Here is a 16,924-nt window from a genome sequence, read left to right on the forward strand (position 1 = left end):
GATGCCTCGTCTCGGGTGGTCTCCTCTAAGGAGGGCGGAGATGGGTCGGAGAGAGAGAGAGAGAGAGAGAGAGAGAGAGAGAGAGAGAGAGATGCTGCTTCTACCTTTTGCACCTTTGGTGTATACTTAATTAATTAGATAATGAGGCAGATAAAATATTATACCGTGCATCTCTACCATCATATAATGTAGTAATAAAAAGTTATTATTCCACCATTATATAATGTATTCTGTTTTGCAGGTTATGCATTGGCTATAGATGTGACAGCAAGGGAATTGCAAACAATTGCAAAGGTAGGAGTCTTTTGAGTTGGAGCCTAGGCCCTATATATGAGATTTGCCATTTGGTGCATACAGAACAACAATTTGTTGTTTCCTGATAAGTTTTCTTTTGCATGCTTTTCTATTTAAGGCTTCAGGATTACCGTGGACAGTTGCAAAGGGTTATGACACTTTCACCCCAATAAGCAATTTTGTATGTTCTATCTTATTGAATTGCTTTTGAATTTATCATTCGAGTTCTGCTTTTGAACTTTCTTAGCTCAATTTTTAATCTTTCATTGATGTATATGCATATGTTTGGATAAGTTATTTCAACTTTTTAAAATACCTTTTTACACATGCATCACTTCGTTGATTGTGTATGCTTGTTTGAGATTTGCCTTTTCTGAAAATTGTTCACCCGTATCAACATAATTGGCCTTTACTGAAAAGAGAACGCGTGCATCCTTTTGCTTCTTAATATCTCCAAGACTTGAAAATAAAAGCTTGATCACATAATTTTTTAGCTTTTGTATATTTGCTCCATCATTCCTTTCCTACTTATACTTATTTCTTTGCTACATTCATTTGGGATGCGCAGTATGCATAATCTGTAATTTTGATCTACTTTTGGGTTACACCGAACTCTTCTTGAAGGCAAGTAACATTGTTTGCTTTGCGTTGTAGATACCAAAGACAATGGTGCCTTCACCCAATGACTTGGAACTATGGTTGAAGGTAAAATCAGTATGCTTTCATAGAATAAAAGATGGGTGTCTTTGTGTTTATAATGGTGGGATCCTTTTTGTGCCATAGCTCTTAGTTTTGCCATTGAGATCATGTTGCTTCCTTCGCTTGTTTCATTTGTGAATGATAGAAGAGGGATTCAAGAGTACATAAAGGTTCTCATGTTGGAAAAGTTTTCCAAATCACCCTCCAGTTGATTTGGGGTTGGGATTATTTAAAGGTCAAAAGAGTTCATTAAATCGCCCATGACATTTTGTCATTGATTGGTGGGTGAGATTTTGAAGGGGCCACATGTAGTGGCATACCTCATAGGATTTTTGGAGGAGATGAGTGTTACACGGCACTAAATCGATGGTCTAACTCATGTGGCTTTACCTCAAAAGAGGTAAGTGTGGTCTGCCCCAAGGGGGAGTGGTGAAACAGAGAAGTCAGTAATGTGTGATGTGAAGGTAGGAGTTCCCATGATGTAGTCAACTATGCTAGAGCCCGCTCCGTGTGGAAAACAAGTGAAGACACCTGAGGAGGGCCATAGCTCAAGACCATTATAGATGATCAGGTCGTGTACCCTACCCAGGTCCAAAAGTTCATGCCCGTATGATGTGATTGGCCCCTGTCTATCCGCAGATACCCGTGTCATTCCTACCTCATCAAGGTCAATGTCTGGTAACAATATGGAATCATCCCGAAAGTCTAGGAGGGTACCTGACGTGTCCTCGTCCTTGCGTTGAAGTCCCCAACAATGAGGACTTCCCCGCGACTCGAAAGATCTAGAATGTTTGGATAGAGAGATACATATGGAGATGTATCACCCTCCTCACGTGTATCCCTGGCAAAGTGAGATGTCTCAGGTGGGAAGTAGCATACTGCTATGAAGAGATCATGACTCTCTTTGCGTCGGATCCGGACCCACATGAATCTAGAGTGTGCATCTCTTCTCTCGATCAAGATGGTCCCAATGAGAGAGGATCTATAGAGCACCGCCACTCCTCCAGATCCTCGTACTCCGCATGTCTCCTTCATCTCATGTCTGAACACTGACTCCCATGTGTATCCACTGACGATCGGCAGTGGGCACTCTGGGCGCTGGTGTCTCTCTGTGTAGAAGACTGTGTCTCGTCCTGCAAAGGATTCTGAGAAGTTCCCTGGATCCGATCACAAGGTACCATTGCTTTTCCAGATGGTGCATGAAAGGGACTCGGTATCTTGGGTCTCATAGACCCTGCCTCCCTATGTGGAAGAGCGGGTGGGTGCCCTACAAGGGCATGTCATAAGTCGGCCGTCTCGAATCACAATCCACTTCTTCTCCTTGCGGGTTACATCCCGTTGCTGTAAGAGAACATGCCTCTCCTCGACCGGCAAGGGTGTCAGGTCCTCATCCATAGATATCACAGGGTGATCATGCAGCTGTCTACGTCGGAGTGCTGCCAATCGTGCCCAGGTGTCCCTGAACTATATGACAAGGGGTTACTCTCCTTATTCGCCAAGCCCCCTCGATCCCATGCTCTGAGACCCCCAAGGTGGTGGTCACAAAGGCAATCACGTCACCCACGGGAATGGTATCTGATGTTGACCTTATTGGCCCTCTGCTCCTGCTCCAAGAGGGTGGCCGAAACAGTTTCCTTTGTAGGTTTCCACTTTGCCACATCTATCCACTTGGTTGTCTCTGCAATGGCAGACTGTATAGTGGCAATCTAGGCCTCTACAGCCATTGATGCAGTACCTACAGGGGCTGTCCTCAAGGTGGTCACCTCCTCCCTGATCTGTATGATGTCTCGCCTGAGCTCCTGGATGAGGACGGCCTGTTCCTCTGTATGACTCTGGCTTGCTCTTGTGCACAGTGTGACAGCTTTGCCTCTCGCGCTCGTATGCTATGTATAACTATGAGTAGGGACTCCCATGCAGCAGGCGGCTTGACCCTGGGGTACTCAGGTCCTCGCGAGACTTGGAACTGATAAGGGGCTGATATGAATGTAGGGGGATGTGGCTGAAATGCGGATGGTGACTGAGTGAGGTGGCTGAGGTGGAGAGATGTCTAGGGAGATGTTTGTGGCAATCGTGAAGACATCCCAGGAGGCTGGAACAAGGAGGGTGACTGACTGAGAGGGAGAGGCGAGGGTGAAAGGGAAGGTGGGGGGTTATTGTGTCCCAGTGTTGGTGGCGGTGAGGCAAGTGTACCAGAGGGAGGGATTACCAATGAAGAGGTGACTCCAATAGACTACTGAGAGGAGGGCTGGCTAAGAGGGAGGGGTGAGAGGGAAGAGAAAGAGTATTGTAGGCCAGCATGGGTATGTGGAGACTATGAAGTAGGTGGTGAACTTGGTGTAACAACTGCAGTCGATGTACCGATCAATGTGGATGTCGAAGTCGAAGTCGAAATAGAAGATCCTGAGGTGGATGTTGATGAGGATGATGACAATGATGATACCGCCGAGGTGGATGATGTAGCATTCTTCGTTATTGCTTTGCTGTCCACTCCTAGCCCGCTCCTATTGACGCGTGTATTCACATCCTCTATATTTAGTTGCTTTGGAATCTTGTCCCTTTTCTTGTTTCTCCCTTTGTCTATCTTTCTCACACTCTCCTTTTCCCATGCTTTGACGCTGATTTTAAACTCTTTCTTTTCTTTGCAAGTACGTGAAGTAGTACTAGTGATCCCTCATGAGGAGGCTGGCCTTTTTTTTTCTCCCCCCCCTGCCCCCTACGTCACCTAGGACTGACCTAGAGATCACTAAGATAGTTAGCACAGTTAGATCACCAGTGGTTACTCTAACCTAATTGTGCTTTAAAGTGATCTAACCTAAACCCACTAACTCAACTGAACCCCAACTAACTAAACTAGAAACTAACCTAACGGCCAAGTCTGAGGAACGGAATTGTATGGGCGGTGCGGGTGGGAGATAACAAATTTTCATGGTGGTGGCGTAGCGATGGTAGAGTTGAGGGATTTGCTGCTGGAGTCGTTTGAAGTCGTGTCTGCGTTCATTGGAGGCACTTGGAGATGGCATTGGTGGACATGGAGCTTATGAAGCTTGGAGAGGGTCGTTGGGGACGTGTTGCTAGGAGTAGGTGGTGGCACTCAATGTAGGAGTAGGTCGTGGCCAATCTGTTGTTGTTTGCTGCGTTGTTGGTCATGTTCCTTGGAGCTGGAGGCGTGCTACAACGTGAGTCGTGTTGACTCATTGGCAAGTCGCCTGGCTTTGCTTGCGTTGAGCGCTAGCTTGTCGCCTCACAGGAGATAGAGCAGCGATGGACTTGATGGGCGAGCAGATCAGAGTAGCGAACCTAAACGGACATGCAGCAGTGAGCGATGGGCGTGACGGGAGAGGAGAGGAGCGACGGACGGATTTGGTGGGGCGACGGACAGAGCAGACGAGAGAGAGAAAGAAAGAAAGAAAGAAAGTGTATTATTGTCCACTAAAGGCCAAAATGGGCCCATGGGACATCAAGAACTCTGCGTACAAGATAGCACAAAATCAACGTGCCACAAAGAAGAGGCATCGTCGAATATCATCTAAGTGCTACGCAATACAATGCAAGTGAAAGTACATAATGTCAAATCCGAGCCTAAATACAAAGTAAGCTAGATGCAAGGAAACCGCCCCTGGGTGCAAAATGGGGGGATGAGTACAATATGTCAATGCAAAGATACAAGTCCATGTATCACGGAGTCTGAGAACCAAAATAATACTGGAAATCCTGTCCATCGACTCTGCCTCCTGCTATGAGAGTACAAATCTGAGCAAAAGTGAGGTGAGCGGCTGGTGGGGCGAGATCTCCATGAGTAAGTCTCCTCCGAAAAGCTGCCATCATCCTGGATCGTTTGGAGATGAAGCGGCGAGTACGTCCCCTATGTAACAAGATCCTGCGGCGTCTACAAACCATCTCATATGTACATCCACAGGGTGGAGGCATGTGTCCTGTGTGAGCTCTGACCTCCTCGTGCTCCTCCTGATACCTGTCATCTGGTATAGCGTGTGTCTGAGCTCTATCGGGCTGGGCTCTATCACGCTCCGGTCTGTGCTGATGGTCTCTGAGGTAGTGTCGTCGAAGCATAGTGGCCTCCCTGACATAAAGAGCTAGGCAATGCTGATCCTCATAATCCATCACTCGTGAGAGAGGTCCAAAGCCATCTGTGAAGAGACAGTGGAATCTCCCTCTGATCTCATAATATAGCGGGCATCTGCAAATGAAGTGCTCCTCTGACTCCACCTCTCCCATGGTGCAACAAGGGCAGATCCTGGTCTCTCGGCCTGGACGCCGTCCATCCTCCATGCGTCGCATCCTACCAGCCTCTATCTCGAGCTGATGCGAAGAGACTCTAAGCTGGCCAAGGGCAATCCTCAGTGAGTGGGACATGTGGATACCTGTGTAGCCTGGTGGAATGACAAATCCATCCTCTGAGATCCGAAGGAAGTGGTCACGATATGTGGCCATCTTCGTCGGAAGCTGCGTGGGATAAATCCAAGTGCGGTACGTATGAAGCTGCAGCAAGTCTGCTCTCGTGACCTGACTAAGCTCGTGGCGAGTCAACTCGAGATGAGGGGCATCTATGCTGTATCGGAAGGGAGGTAGTCTATCCATGTCTAGTCCAAGAGATGTGAGCCACCTAGTGAGTCTGAAGTACCAGCAGTATCGGGCCCCAGATCGTGCCAAGTCCATAGAAGATGCAAGTGCTAACCATGGCAACCGAGCTCTGCCTGCTGCTGAGTCTCCAAACTCCCTAACCCTGTGCAAATACATGACCGACTGAAACGCTGCATCCAATGCAAGGGGAGTAGCTCCGAACTCTGCTAGCATGATCTCGTGCGGAACTGTAGCCTTGGCCCTAATGAGCCGAGAGAACATGATGATCTGTAACCTCTCTACTCGTCTCCAATCTGCAGCGCCAAGGTCTCCTGCCCAGAAAGGAGCTGCATACATCGCAGCTGGTCTCACCAATGTGTCAAATAGCAGGGATTTCGTATCGGGATGCTGAAAGTGGGACTGAAAACACTGACGCTCAAGATGAGCCAACGAAGCATACCCTTTACTAATCCTATCTCGTGCTGCATATGTCATGGTAAAGATCGGTCCCCTGAAAACTGCCCCCAAATAAGTGTACTCTCTAACAAGCTCAATGGGCTGTCCGTCATAAGTGAAGCAAAACTCATCCGTGCTGTAAATACGATCAGAGGTGTTGAAAACCATAACCTTGGTCTTGCCAAGGTTTACGGTCAATCCCCTGTCCTGGCAAAACCTGTGGAGTGCCTCAATATGTGCCTGGAGGCCCTGAGCAGTAGAGGAAATGAGAACCACATCGTCCGCATACAGGAGGATAGGAATGGAGGATCCTGAGAGAGTAGAGCCCACACCGCCTGTCATCTGTACGAACCTCTCTAGCTCATCAATATATAGTCCAAAGAGAGTAGGAGAGAGCGGGCAACCCTGCTTCACCCCAATCGTGCTGCATACCTCCTCTGAGAGCCCCTCACGTGTCCGAACCCGACCAGTGACCCTCTCATACAAAGCCATGATAGCCCACTGTGTTTCTCCACTGAAGCCCATCTCGCGAATCCTCTGAAACAATCTGAATCGCGGAACTGTATCAAATGCCTTCCTGAAGTCCACGAAGCAACAATAAAGCCGTTGCCTTCGTGACTTCGCCTCCTCTACTAGTGCCCTGAGTGTGAGAATGTGGTCAAGCGTCGAATGATCCCTGCGAAATCCAGCCTGCCCTCTGGCTCTGAGTCCTGTCGTCTCGGCATGGTCATTTATACGGCTTTCCAAAACTAATGCATAGATCTTGGCCATAACGTGGCCAATCATGATGGTCCTATAATTCGACGGCTCCATAGGGTCCCCCGACTTGTGGATAGGTACTATGGTATTGCCTAACCAGGACTATGGTAGGCCTGTACAAACAGACTCATTGAAGAGACGGGAGAGAACAAAAGCTAAGGTATCAATCCCATGGATTACATACTCCGCTTGCAATCCATCATGATCCTTAGCTCTCCCGTTCTTCAATCGGTGGACTGCTGCACGGACACTCTCCGGTGTGAAGAGACTAGATGAAGCTGGCCTAGGGGAGTGGGATAAATCGATATCTGGCTGATCTGGAACATCGTATAGAGCTGAAGTATATGCAGACCAGACACGTGGATCTGTGAGGGGGCTCTGAGACTTCGAGCGGAGGAATTTTCTCCAGAATTCCTTGGAGTCACAGCTGAAAAGCAAGCTTCTCAGCTCCTCCTCATTCTGGGCTAGAAATTGGCGTTTCTTGCGCCTAACCAACCACTTGTAGTCTCTCTTGGTTTCGGCAAGGAGGGGAGACTTCTCCTTGGTCTCAAGGTGAAGTTTCCTGCGGAGTTCCTTACACTCCTCGTCATACCAACCGTTGCAAGGAACAAGACCAACCGGTGGGGGACTAGAGAGAGAGAGAGAGAGAGAGAGAGAGAGAGAGAGAGAGAGAGAGATTAACATCCGCAGGAGGCCTCGTGGGCCTATGGGACAAAGTACGGAATCAAGTAACTCGTACAGACCACTGTGGGCCGAGGCAAAGGGGGCTCCCTAAGACCCTTGCTGAGTACTAAAATGCTATACTAGTACAAAATAGCCAAAAAGTAGCAAAATAGCATGAGGGTGGCATGAAAATATCAAGTGCTCAAAGCTAGAGTCCCAAGTGCATGAACTGGCTCCACATATCCAGGCTCCATGGTGGCTCTCTAATGAGATGCAAAGAGCTCATGTATCTGCATCTGTCGGGATGTCTCTTGTGGTGGTGGAGGGCGTGGTCTCCTCGATCTCTGGATTCGATGGGCTATGTCAAGGGTGACCCCTAAGGAGAGGTGAAATGGGTCAAACCTTGATCGTGTGTGCTTTGGTCGCCTGTCGCGCCGTGTACGATCTCTGTGTCCCCCACCTAGCAGTGTTGCGTCGGCTCTCCACCGATCCATATATCTCTCATGGCGGCTAGCTCCTCCTCCTCTATCCCAGAGTGCCCTCAAATGCATAGAAATCCGTGACCTATCTCTGCGCTCGGTCTACCTCAGTATCCTGTGGTGCGGTGGTCCCATCCTGCTGCTCTCTGATATGTCATAATAGTGTCTCCTTGTGTCATCACATCTCCATCAGGTAGAGCCCAATACAGACCTGGTCCTAGAAGTGGATCGGGCCAAAGCCGTACCTGTCCTGAAAAAGGCAGTGGTAGCGCCCTCGGATCTCATAGTAGGCTGGGCAGACACATAGAAAGTGCTCCTCTCTCTCGACCGCCCCCATCGTGCACAACTTGCAAGTCCGCTGCTCTCTAGGTATGCGTACAACTCTCCCTGCCTCGACCCTGAGTTCATGGGACGAGACCCGCATTTGTCCAATGGCAATCCTCAGTCCGTGTGAGACTCTTGTGTCCTCAAGATACTGAGGTTTGATGATGAGCCCATCCTCCAATACTCTCAGCAAGTGGTCATAGTAAAGCTGGGTCTTGGTGGGGAACTCCTGGTTCCCCCCCCAGGTGCGAGATGTGTGGAGCTGGAGGAGATCTAACCGTATGATGCGGTTAGTCTCATCTCGTGGGATCAACTTGGGCGGTGCATCCATGCTATACTGAAACGGGGGAAGCCGATCCATCTGAATGCCGTGACTAGAAAACCATGCCGTGATGCGTGCAAACCATGCTATACCTACCCCACTCTCTACTAGTCGTATGGAGGACTCTAGTGCCAGCCTCGGAAGTCTCTTGTGAGGTAGGTCCCAAACTCTGTGGAGGAAAGTCACTGTCTGAAAAATGTTATCAACCTGGAGAGGGGTCATGGAAAACTCTGCGTGTACTATCTGGTGGGGGACCGAGGGCTTACTCTGAATCATCCTAGAGCCCATAATCACCTGTAGCCGCTCAAATCTCCTCCATTCTGCTGCTGAAATATCACACCCCCAAAAAGGTGTTACATACATGGCAGTCGGCCTCACTAGAGTGTCAAAAAGCCAACACTTCATCGGTGGATCCCGGAAGCACTGTCGCTCTAGTCAAGCCAAAGCACCATGCCTTCGTGTGAGTCGTGCTCTGGCTGCGTGGGTCATCGTGAAAACTGGCCCTGTGAAAATTGCACCCAAGTATGTGTAGGACTGCACAATCTCCATGCTCTGGTATGTAAAGATATGTCAGTGAAGCACTGTGTAAGAGGTGTTGAAGATCATGACCTTGGTCTTCTCAAGGTTAACCATTAGGTCTCTCTCTCTGTAAAACACCTCTAGGGCATCTAGATGTCTCTGTAGCCCCTCTGTCGAAGATGACAAGAGGACTATGTCATTCGCGTATAGTAGAATCTGTATCATCAAGTCTGCTAGTGGTGCTCCCTCGCCTCCTAGACGGTCTATGAAAGATGTAATCTCATCAATGTAGAGCCCGAAGAGAAACGGTGAGAGAGGGCATCCCTGCTTTACTCCGATCGTGCTCTCAACCCAGTCTGATAGGCCTCCTGGGACACGAGCTCTCCCTCTAACGGACTCGTATAGGCTCACCACTCCCCAGATCAGAACCTTTGGAATCTACATATCTTGTAGTCTCCTGATCATGCGGGATTGTGGGACAGTGTCGAAGGCCTTCTGAAAGTCTACAAAACAAGTGTAGACTTTCTAGCGTCTCGACCTTGCCTCCTCAATGATAGTCCTCAGGGTGAAGATGCGGTCTAGAGTGGAGTGTTGTCTCCGGAAACCTGCCTGCCCTAGAGCACACTGCCCATGTGCCTCTGTATGGCTGTTGATCTCCCCCTCCAGTATCGATCCATAGATCTTGGCTAGCGTGTGGCCAATCATGAGAGTGCGATAGTTCCCAGTATCCATGGGGTCACCTGCCTTGTGTATTGGTACTATGGTGGTGGTACTCCATGAGGGTGGGAAGTCGTGACATATGGCGTGGTTGAACATCTGTGCTAGTACCGGAGCCAAAACCTCCTGTCCATGATCAAAATGCTCAGTCCGTAGCCGCTCATGCTCCTGTGCTCTCCGGTTATGAAGCCGGCTGAGTGCAGCCCGCACATTTTGTGCAGTGAACAAGTGGCAAGTGGTGGGCCTGGGCATAGTGGACATATCAGGTGGTGCCTGCATCGGGACATCATAAAGAGAGCATGCATAAGTGTGCCAAACACCTGGGTCTGTGATGGGTATAAGTGGCTTCCCCTTCGATAGAAGCCCCCAACCAATGGTGGGATCCCCCCCTCGAAATGAAGTGATCACCTCGTCCATTCTGTGGGTGAGGAAGGCCCGCCGCTTACGACGTGTCAGTCACCTTGAGATCCGCTGTGCCTCGAGTGATGTCAAGTGGCCAAGGGCTCGCTCAAAGCTCTCATCTCTCTACACTCATCATCATACCAGGGATTTTGTGGCATCTTCCCTAGTGAGGCACGTGTAGATCGAGTCGTGGGGAAAGACCTGATGGTTGCGTCCATGACTATTGTTGCAAGGGTGTTTGCGAGGTCTACAACATCCCCAAGTAGTAGGGCTAGAAGTCCCTTTGCCAGGCTGCTCACATAGATGGGGTCCAGGGCACGATCAAAGTGAACCTGTACACGAGTGGGCGTGGGGGGGACCCTCCCTGTGACTGGCATAGTGGTAGAGATACAAAAGGTTAAGTACGAGTGATCAGCACCGAGTGGGGAGGGGGCACAATAAAGTCGTATATCCGTGAGGTAAAGGCCAAGGGACCCAATAGGTAGTCCACTATGCTTGTCCCTCCGCCATGTGGGAAACAAGTGAGACCACCGGGTGATGGCCATCTCTGTAGACCATTGTAAATGATCAAATCATGAACAGCCCCGCTACATCTAGTTCTGGTACCATGAGGGAATCCGATGCAAAGTCCAGTAGGCCCACCTGCCTGTTCCCTGTGCGTGCATTGAAGTCACCAAGAAGGAGGATGTCCCGCTGCCTGAAGAATTCAGTGATATCATCCTGAATTGGCTCATACGGGCTGTGGCCTTCTGTGGTGACCTCACGTGCATAGGATGAAGTATCTGGGGGGAAATAACACATTGCTATGAGAATCGGTCGTGCGTCTGGTAGCTGGACTCGTATCCACATGTGTCGCGGATGCTCCTATCTCTATGCCACTGATATGAGAGGTCTCATGTGTGATCTAAAAAGGATAGCCACTCCCCCCGAACCCCGCACACCAATGTCTCTCCTCATCTCCTTCCTATGAGATGACTCCCATGTATATACTGTCACAGTGGGCAGTCCTCTCTCGGGGCTCTCATTTGTCTCAGTATAGAAGACCATGTCTCTGTCAGTGTATGTCTCCGCGAAACCACTTGGATCAGCAGACCAGAGTGTGCCATTGCAATTCCACACTGCAATTCTCAGTCCACTTTGTGTCCCCTTGGCCCGACACCGTCATAATTCACCCTCTTCTTTCTCTTCCTTTTCTTCCTTCTCCCCCAGTCCTGATCTCCTCTCTCTAGGATGATCACCCTACCATCTCTGTATGCAGCCCGTTTCCCTGCTTCTCTTGTTGCCTTGACATGTACCATACCTTCCCTCCGATGTTCCTGCTGTAGGAGGGTGAGGTCATCGTCCAGGTAGATCCAGGTTCCTTTCAAGGTCACCCTCGTGCTCATGAGGGTCTTCCTATCCATGGCTGTTCGGAGCTTCATCACAAGTGGCCTTGTAGGTGCATCGGGCTTGCCAACTCTCCAAGCTGTCTCACACGTCAGGTTCACACCCATTTTGGTGAACAAAGCATTTGCATCTGCCATAGGAGTATCTCCTACTGTGGGGCCTCGGACTAAGACATTTAGCGCTTTACTGTTTCTCCTTTTATCCTCCTCTAGAGCATCTGAAATGAACTCTTTCTTGGGGACAGCAGTACCTTTCTTGATCACATCGCTCCATTCCCGGATTGCAGCCTCTCCTTTCTTGATTTTTTTGGTGAATTCAGCATGTCTACCCGTCATAGTGTCTTGCAAGAATGCCAAGTCTTTTCTGAGTTTTTCGTTCTCAGATTTCAGTTCATCTATGATCTTGCATCCTTCTTCTAAAGTCCCCTTTGAGCTGCTTCATTTGTTCCCTAATGATGTTCAGCTCCTCGTGTAGGGATGGCTGAAGCTCCCCTTCATCTCCGTGTGTATTTGCCTTCAATTTTACATTGTCGTCTTGAAGACTAATCACCTGAGCTTCCAAGCTCTCTATCTTGGATGTAAGAAGACTGTTTTTCACATCCATATCTCGCATCATATCCATCTGCATTTTTCGAATTTGTTTTGCCCACTTTGCATGCATTTCTTCTTGCCATCCCTTCATGTCATCATTCATTTGAGCACGTATGTTTGAAAACTCATCCTTCTTGTATTCTTCCAATTGAGAGAGAGAGAGAGAGAGAGAGAGAGAGAGAGAGAGAGCTTTGTGTTAGACTAGATCAGCCCTCACTGGCATTCCTCGTGAGACTCAGGGAGAGGGAGAGTGGTACAGTGTGGAAGCATACACTGTGGAAGCATACATGAGAGAGCAAGATCAGTCAAAGACCATGTTCCATCTTTTAATCCAATGGGGAACAAATGCAGATAGGATGAATTTCAGGAACCAAACCTACAAGAATGCAAATGGGTATACATAATTTTGACGCTGATTCAACCCTCCAATGAAGGAGGAGCACCCTCACAAGAGTACTTGTTTATGTTTGACTTACATGCAAGGTCAAAGAAGGTGAGAGAGAGATTGCGGATGCATGCAAGGTGCTAGAGGAAATGATACATGAGATTCGCAATGAAGTGGAATACCCTTTCATTAATTTCTCTTGAGATCACTCAAGGTCCTTCCTCCCATTTAGACCTACCCTTAGCCTATGATGTTGGAATTCAGAACAAAATAATTGCATGCAGTTCTCTCTCTTTTGAGATCCACTCCTCACATATACAAAGAAAAGTGACACACAATAAACAGTCACATATCATGAGCAAGTAAAGAGATAGAACTCAAAACTTATATGTCTATTATCACTCAAAATCTGCACCTCAACTCTACGGAGTTTGTTGGCTTATTACAAAGCAAAAGACTCGGCTATCGATCCTACTTCTGATGAGCAGCTGCACAACAAAGTACTACCTATTAGACCTCGACTCATGGCTCTAAAGCTTGTGATCATGACAAAAGGACTAGACTATTCTATGTGAAGACCTTTGTAGCTGCCAGGGAACACCGCCACCCAATCATCGCCTCCATGCAACGTCTAGTGCTTTCTCCAAAACTGCCAAGTGTCCACAACATGCTCAACCCTCCAATCACACACGATCTAATGCATGGTCCAATAACCAAGTGTCGACCAGCAAGCAACAGCTAATCCACAAGCACCATTCATACCTTAGTCTTGCTACCACTCCTAGGAGGATCATTTTTCCAACATATGACCCATGTACCTACTATTCAATGCACTCTAATGCACCCTTCCTTTTCCTATTACCCCTAGATTCTAGGCACGTGGCTGTAAATTCAGCAATACTCTCATTATCAATTTGCTTGAACCTTGCCCAACTGAAGGTCAAGTTCTCCTCACGCTTGGGTGGTATGAAAGTGGCTTTCAGTTGTTTCACACATGAAATTCTCTCTTCCTGTTTATAACAAAGACCACCACATTAAAGCATCCTTTTGTAAGTGCAATATAGCAAGAGCAAGCTTCTCTTGATCGGTCTTGTCTTGATTGGCAAAGTACATGAATCCAATTAGGACTCTATCAGCCTCCCTTGCACCATCATATTTTGGGAATTCAATTCTCTCGTGGTTGGAAGTTGACTCCTTTTGAAGGAGTCCTCAAACCTTCATCCCCAAAGTTTAGAAAACTCTTAATCCCTATAGCTTTGTCATTATGGACTGCTCAATCCTATTGCTAAGCTGAGAAACCAGCTTATCAATGGGAGACTCTTCCTCTCTCCTCGCATTTGGATTATAATTCATGTGTGGGGGATTTTGAGCTAAAGGTGTAACTCATCACCTTGCTCTTGGGTGGACTCATTTCTCCTCTCATTTCCAAAGGAGAACTATCTATCAAGAGGTAAGACTATGTAATTCTATAAGTGGGTTATCATTATCGAGATGTGTGTAAGTCTCACCTAATCTATCCTCTTCAGAGGAGGTGATGGTGTTCTTTCCCTCTCTCCTTCCGGCAATGGAGGAAATGGGACAAGTTCATTATTATACCTCCCTTTCTTTCCTTTACTAATAATAAGGAAATGACTTGCTGTAATTTCTAAATAGAGGTTTATTTTACAGCAAGTGTCGAAAAGCGAGCTGAAATGAGCCCTTCTTCCTTAGCTTTTGAGCCCTTCTTTCTTCTTGTCTTTTGCTGTAAACTGGTACACTCTCTTTGAGCTGCCTAATTTGAGCGAATCGAAGGTCTCAATGCCGTTATTACACGGGGTACTTGGTGTTTCAACTCATGAATGTCCTGACTCCATATTGCAAAAATAAGATTCAATCAGTTTACACTCTGTTTCGAAATGTATGTCCCACGTACATTATTAAAATATGATCTGTTGTGTAGGTACATAAACCCCCTTAAAACCTCGTTTCGATTTGACTTTCCATTAGGGAGAATTGGGTGAGGAGGGGGTCCCTTTTCTTCACGGTTTAAGAGATTTAAGGGTACACCCAGTTAGGATGCCCTTTCCCATCCAAAAAGCAAGAAACATAACAAAATTTTAGAGAGAGCCCTTCCCTCTAAACCTTGAAATTGCACTTCCTCCCCTTCACCTCACGCTTCTGCTCTTAGGTCTCCATGTTCTCAAGTGCTGCAGCTTGATTCACACTTTTGCTCTCAAAATTTCACCTCTTTTGTAGGTTGTTTCAGCCCAATGCCTCCGCACCTCCTGTCATGTGGCATGTCTCTGCAGTTTGCATCGACTCTCTCTGCCACGGCTTGCAATTCCCTGCCCGTACAACTGCCAAACCGAGCACAAATAACTTGCAATCTTTGTGCGGACCCTTTTCATACAATTGCCAAATTGAGCATAAACAGCCTGTAATCTTTGTGCGGACCGCTTGCAACTTGTGTGCAGAAAGATTCTTCTCTTCCTCTTTTGCCCCTAGGGCTGATGACCACCGCTCTAATACCAAATGTGAGGAAGCAAACCTATGAGAATGCAAATGGGTGCAAAGCATGCAGAGTTTCAATGCTGATTGGGCCCTCCAATGGTGGTAGAGCGCCCTCATGGGACTATTTTTTTGTGACCTACATGCAAGGTGAGAGAAGGTGGGAAAGAGGAATATCCTTTCATTAATGTCCCTTAAGATCGCCATCCTCCCATTTAGACCTACCCTTAGCCTATGACCCATGCACCTACCATTAAATGCACTCTAGTGCACCCTCCTTAACCGATCACCCCTATGACCTAGACAATGGGGTGCACATCTTTATCAATAAATCAAGTGTTACATGTCTAAATTTGGTGCCGTCTGAGTTAGTGGCTTCAGCTCGATGGGCCCTATCTACTCAACTGATCCACTACCATAACTCTTACGGGGCGTGAAATTCTAAGTACTTTAATGTACTACAAGACCGTGACAACTTTGGTTTTAAAAGTCCAAGCATGGGCTTAATAATGTGTAATTAAACGCGGCATGGTGCCTAGCACATAAGCGTAATTAATCCCTAGGCCCAAAGGCATTCCAAGGAATTAAAAGAGTGGTTGTTGGAAAATGATGATGTGGCATTTTTAATGGGCCCCCTAGAGGGCCATGTATCTTCAATGGCCCCCCCTAGAGTTCCAGGTGGCTCTAGTGCCTTCTACATGCTCCTTTGCTATTCTTGGACCTTCCTTGGCCTTCTAAACTTCACATGTGTGGTTTTCTCTCTCATCTTCTCCCTTTGTTGAGATTTTGGACTGGTTTTTCAGCCTCCTTCAGCTGAATTCCGTTTTTCTTCATAACTCCTCACCTATTTGGATTCCTCGACTTCCGTTTGGCCCGATGGCTTCCCCTCTGCCTCCCCTTCGTAGTGATATGCTTTTCCCTCCATGCGTTTGGTAGAACGGGTAGAGCTGAGCACTTCTTTTGCTGGTCGAATTTACAAAAGTGGCTTTTTCTGGACCTTTTTGCTACTACCGCCTCCTGGGCCTCTCCTCTTGCAAAGCTACAGCTTTCTGTTGAATTTCGAGTAGTCCCACGCGCTGGTTGACTGGCTTTTCTCAGTTTTGGAGGACTTTCCGGCGATGAAACTTCTCCAAAACCTTCTCAATGCATTCGTCTCTGAAGCACGCTTCTTTTGAGCCCAAGAACTCCCATTTCTTCGCGATAGAAGTGCTTCTTTCACATTTTTTAGTGGAATTCTTGCTGGTCGGCTCTTGTAAATGCTCTTTCTTCATGCCTTTGCACTCCTCTTTGGCTGAGAATGCAATTGGGCATTGGCTACTATGTCCTCTTGGCGATTGAGGACTTGGTTCGAGTTTTCAGGGCTTGGTGAGTTGTGATTTTGCTGCTGCAATTTCTTTTTGCCATAAGCTATTGGTTGGCCTCGTGTGCCGCCTCTTTCTTGGCTCACAGGTGCCCAGGCAGTGCTACATGAGTCATTCTTTGGTTGGGTACTTTGCTGATTTTATTTTGGAGCTTTGAAAAGCTTTGTGAATGCCATCTGGAAACCACTCAAAGAGAGTGTAGCTAGGGTGCAGTGTGATTGCATATCTGGACAGCCAATGGAATTGCACTCGGAAAAGAGAATGCCTTTGGATTGAGCCTATGGGTTAAGTGCACTTATGTGATGGTGTTCTATGCTTGAAAGCCTTGCGAAGGCTTAGTGAATTGGAGCTGCGTGCTCAGTTGCAGGAAAGGTCTCCCAGATGCAACTTGTAATCATTTCACTGTGAAATATAAAGAAATACCGAAAGGGGCGCCACGGTGTTTGGGGCCAATCGGGTGCACTTGTCTATGTTTGTTGAGTAGGGGCATTCCAGCCTCCATC

General features: G+C 47.7%; 1 protein-coding gene across 3 annotated transcripts in view; it reads left to right on the forward strand.

Moving 5' to 3' along the window:
- LOC147898914 (oxaloacetate tautomerase FAHD1, mitochondrial-like) overlaps positions 1 to 16,924 on the forward strand; it is a 113,723-nt gene that overhangs the window by 66,104 nt on the left and 30,695 nt on the right. For all 3 annotated transcript variants that reach the window (XM_087379276.1, XM_087379273.1, XM_087379274.1), the window contains exons 3-5: positions 242 to 294; positions 413 to 475; positions 949 to 999. In XM_087379276.1, the coding sequence (XP_087235402.1) occupies positions 242 to 294; positions 413 to 475; positions 949 to 999 (167 nt within the window). The remainder of the gene's footprint in view (positions 1 to 241; positions 295 to 412; positions 476 to 948; positions 1,000 to 16,924) is intronic.

This window comes from Dipteris shenzhenensis, chromosome 9, assembly GCF_047967505.1.
Source record: "Dipteris shenzhenensis isolate YYH24624 ecotype China chromosome 9, Dip_SZ_1.0, whole genome shotgun sequence".
NCBI lineage: Eukaryota > Viridiplantae > Streptophyta > Polypodiopsida > Gleicheniales > Dipteridaceae > Dipteris > Dipteris shenzhenensis.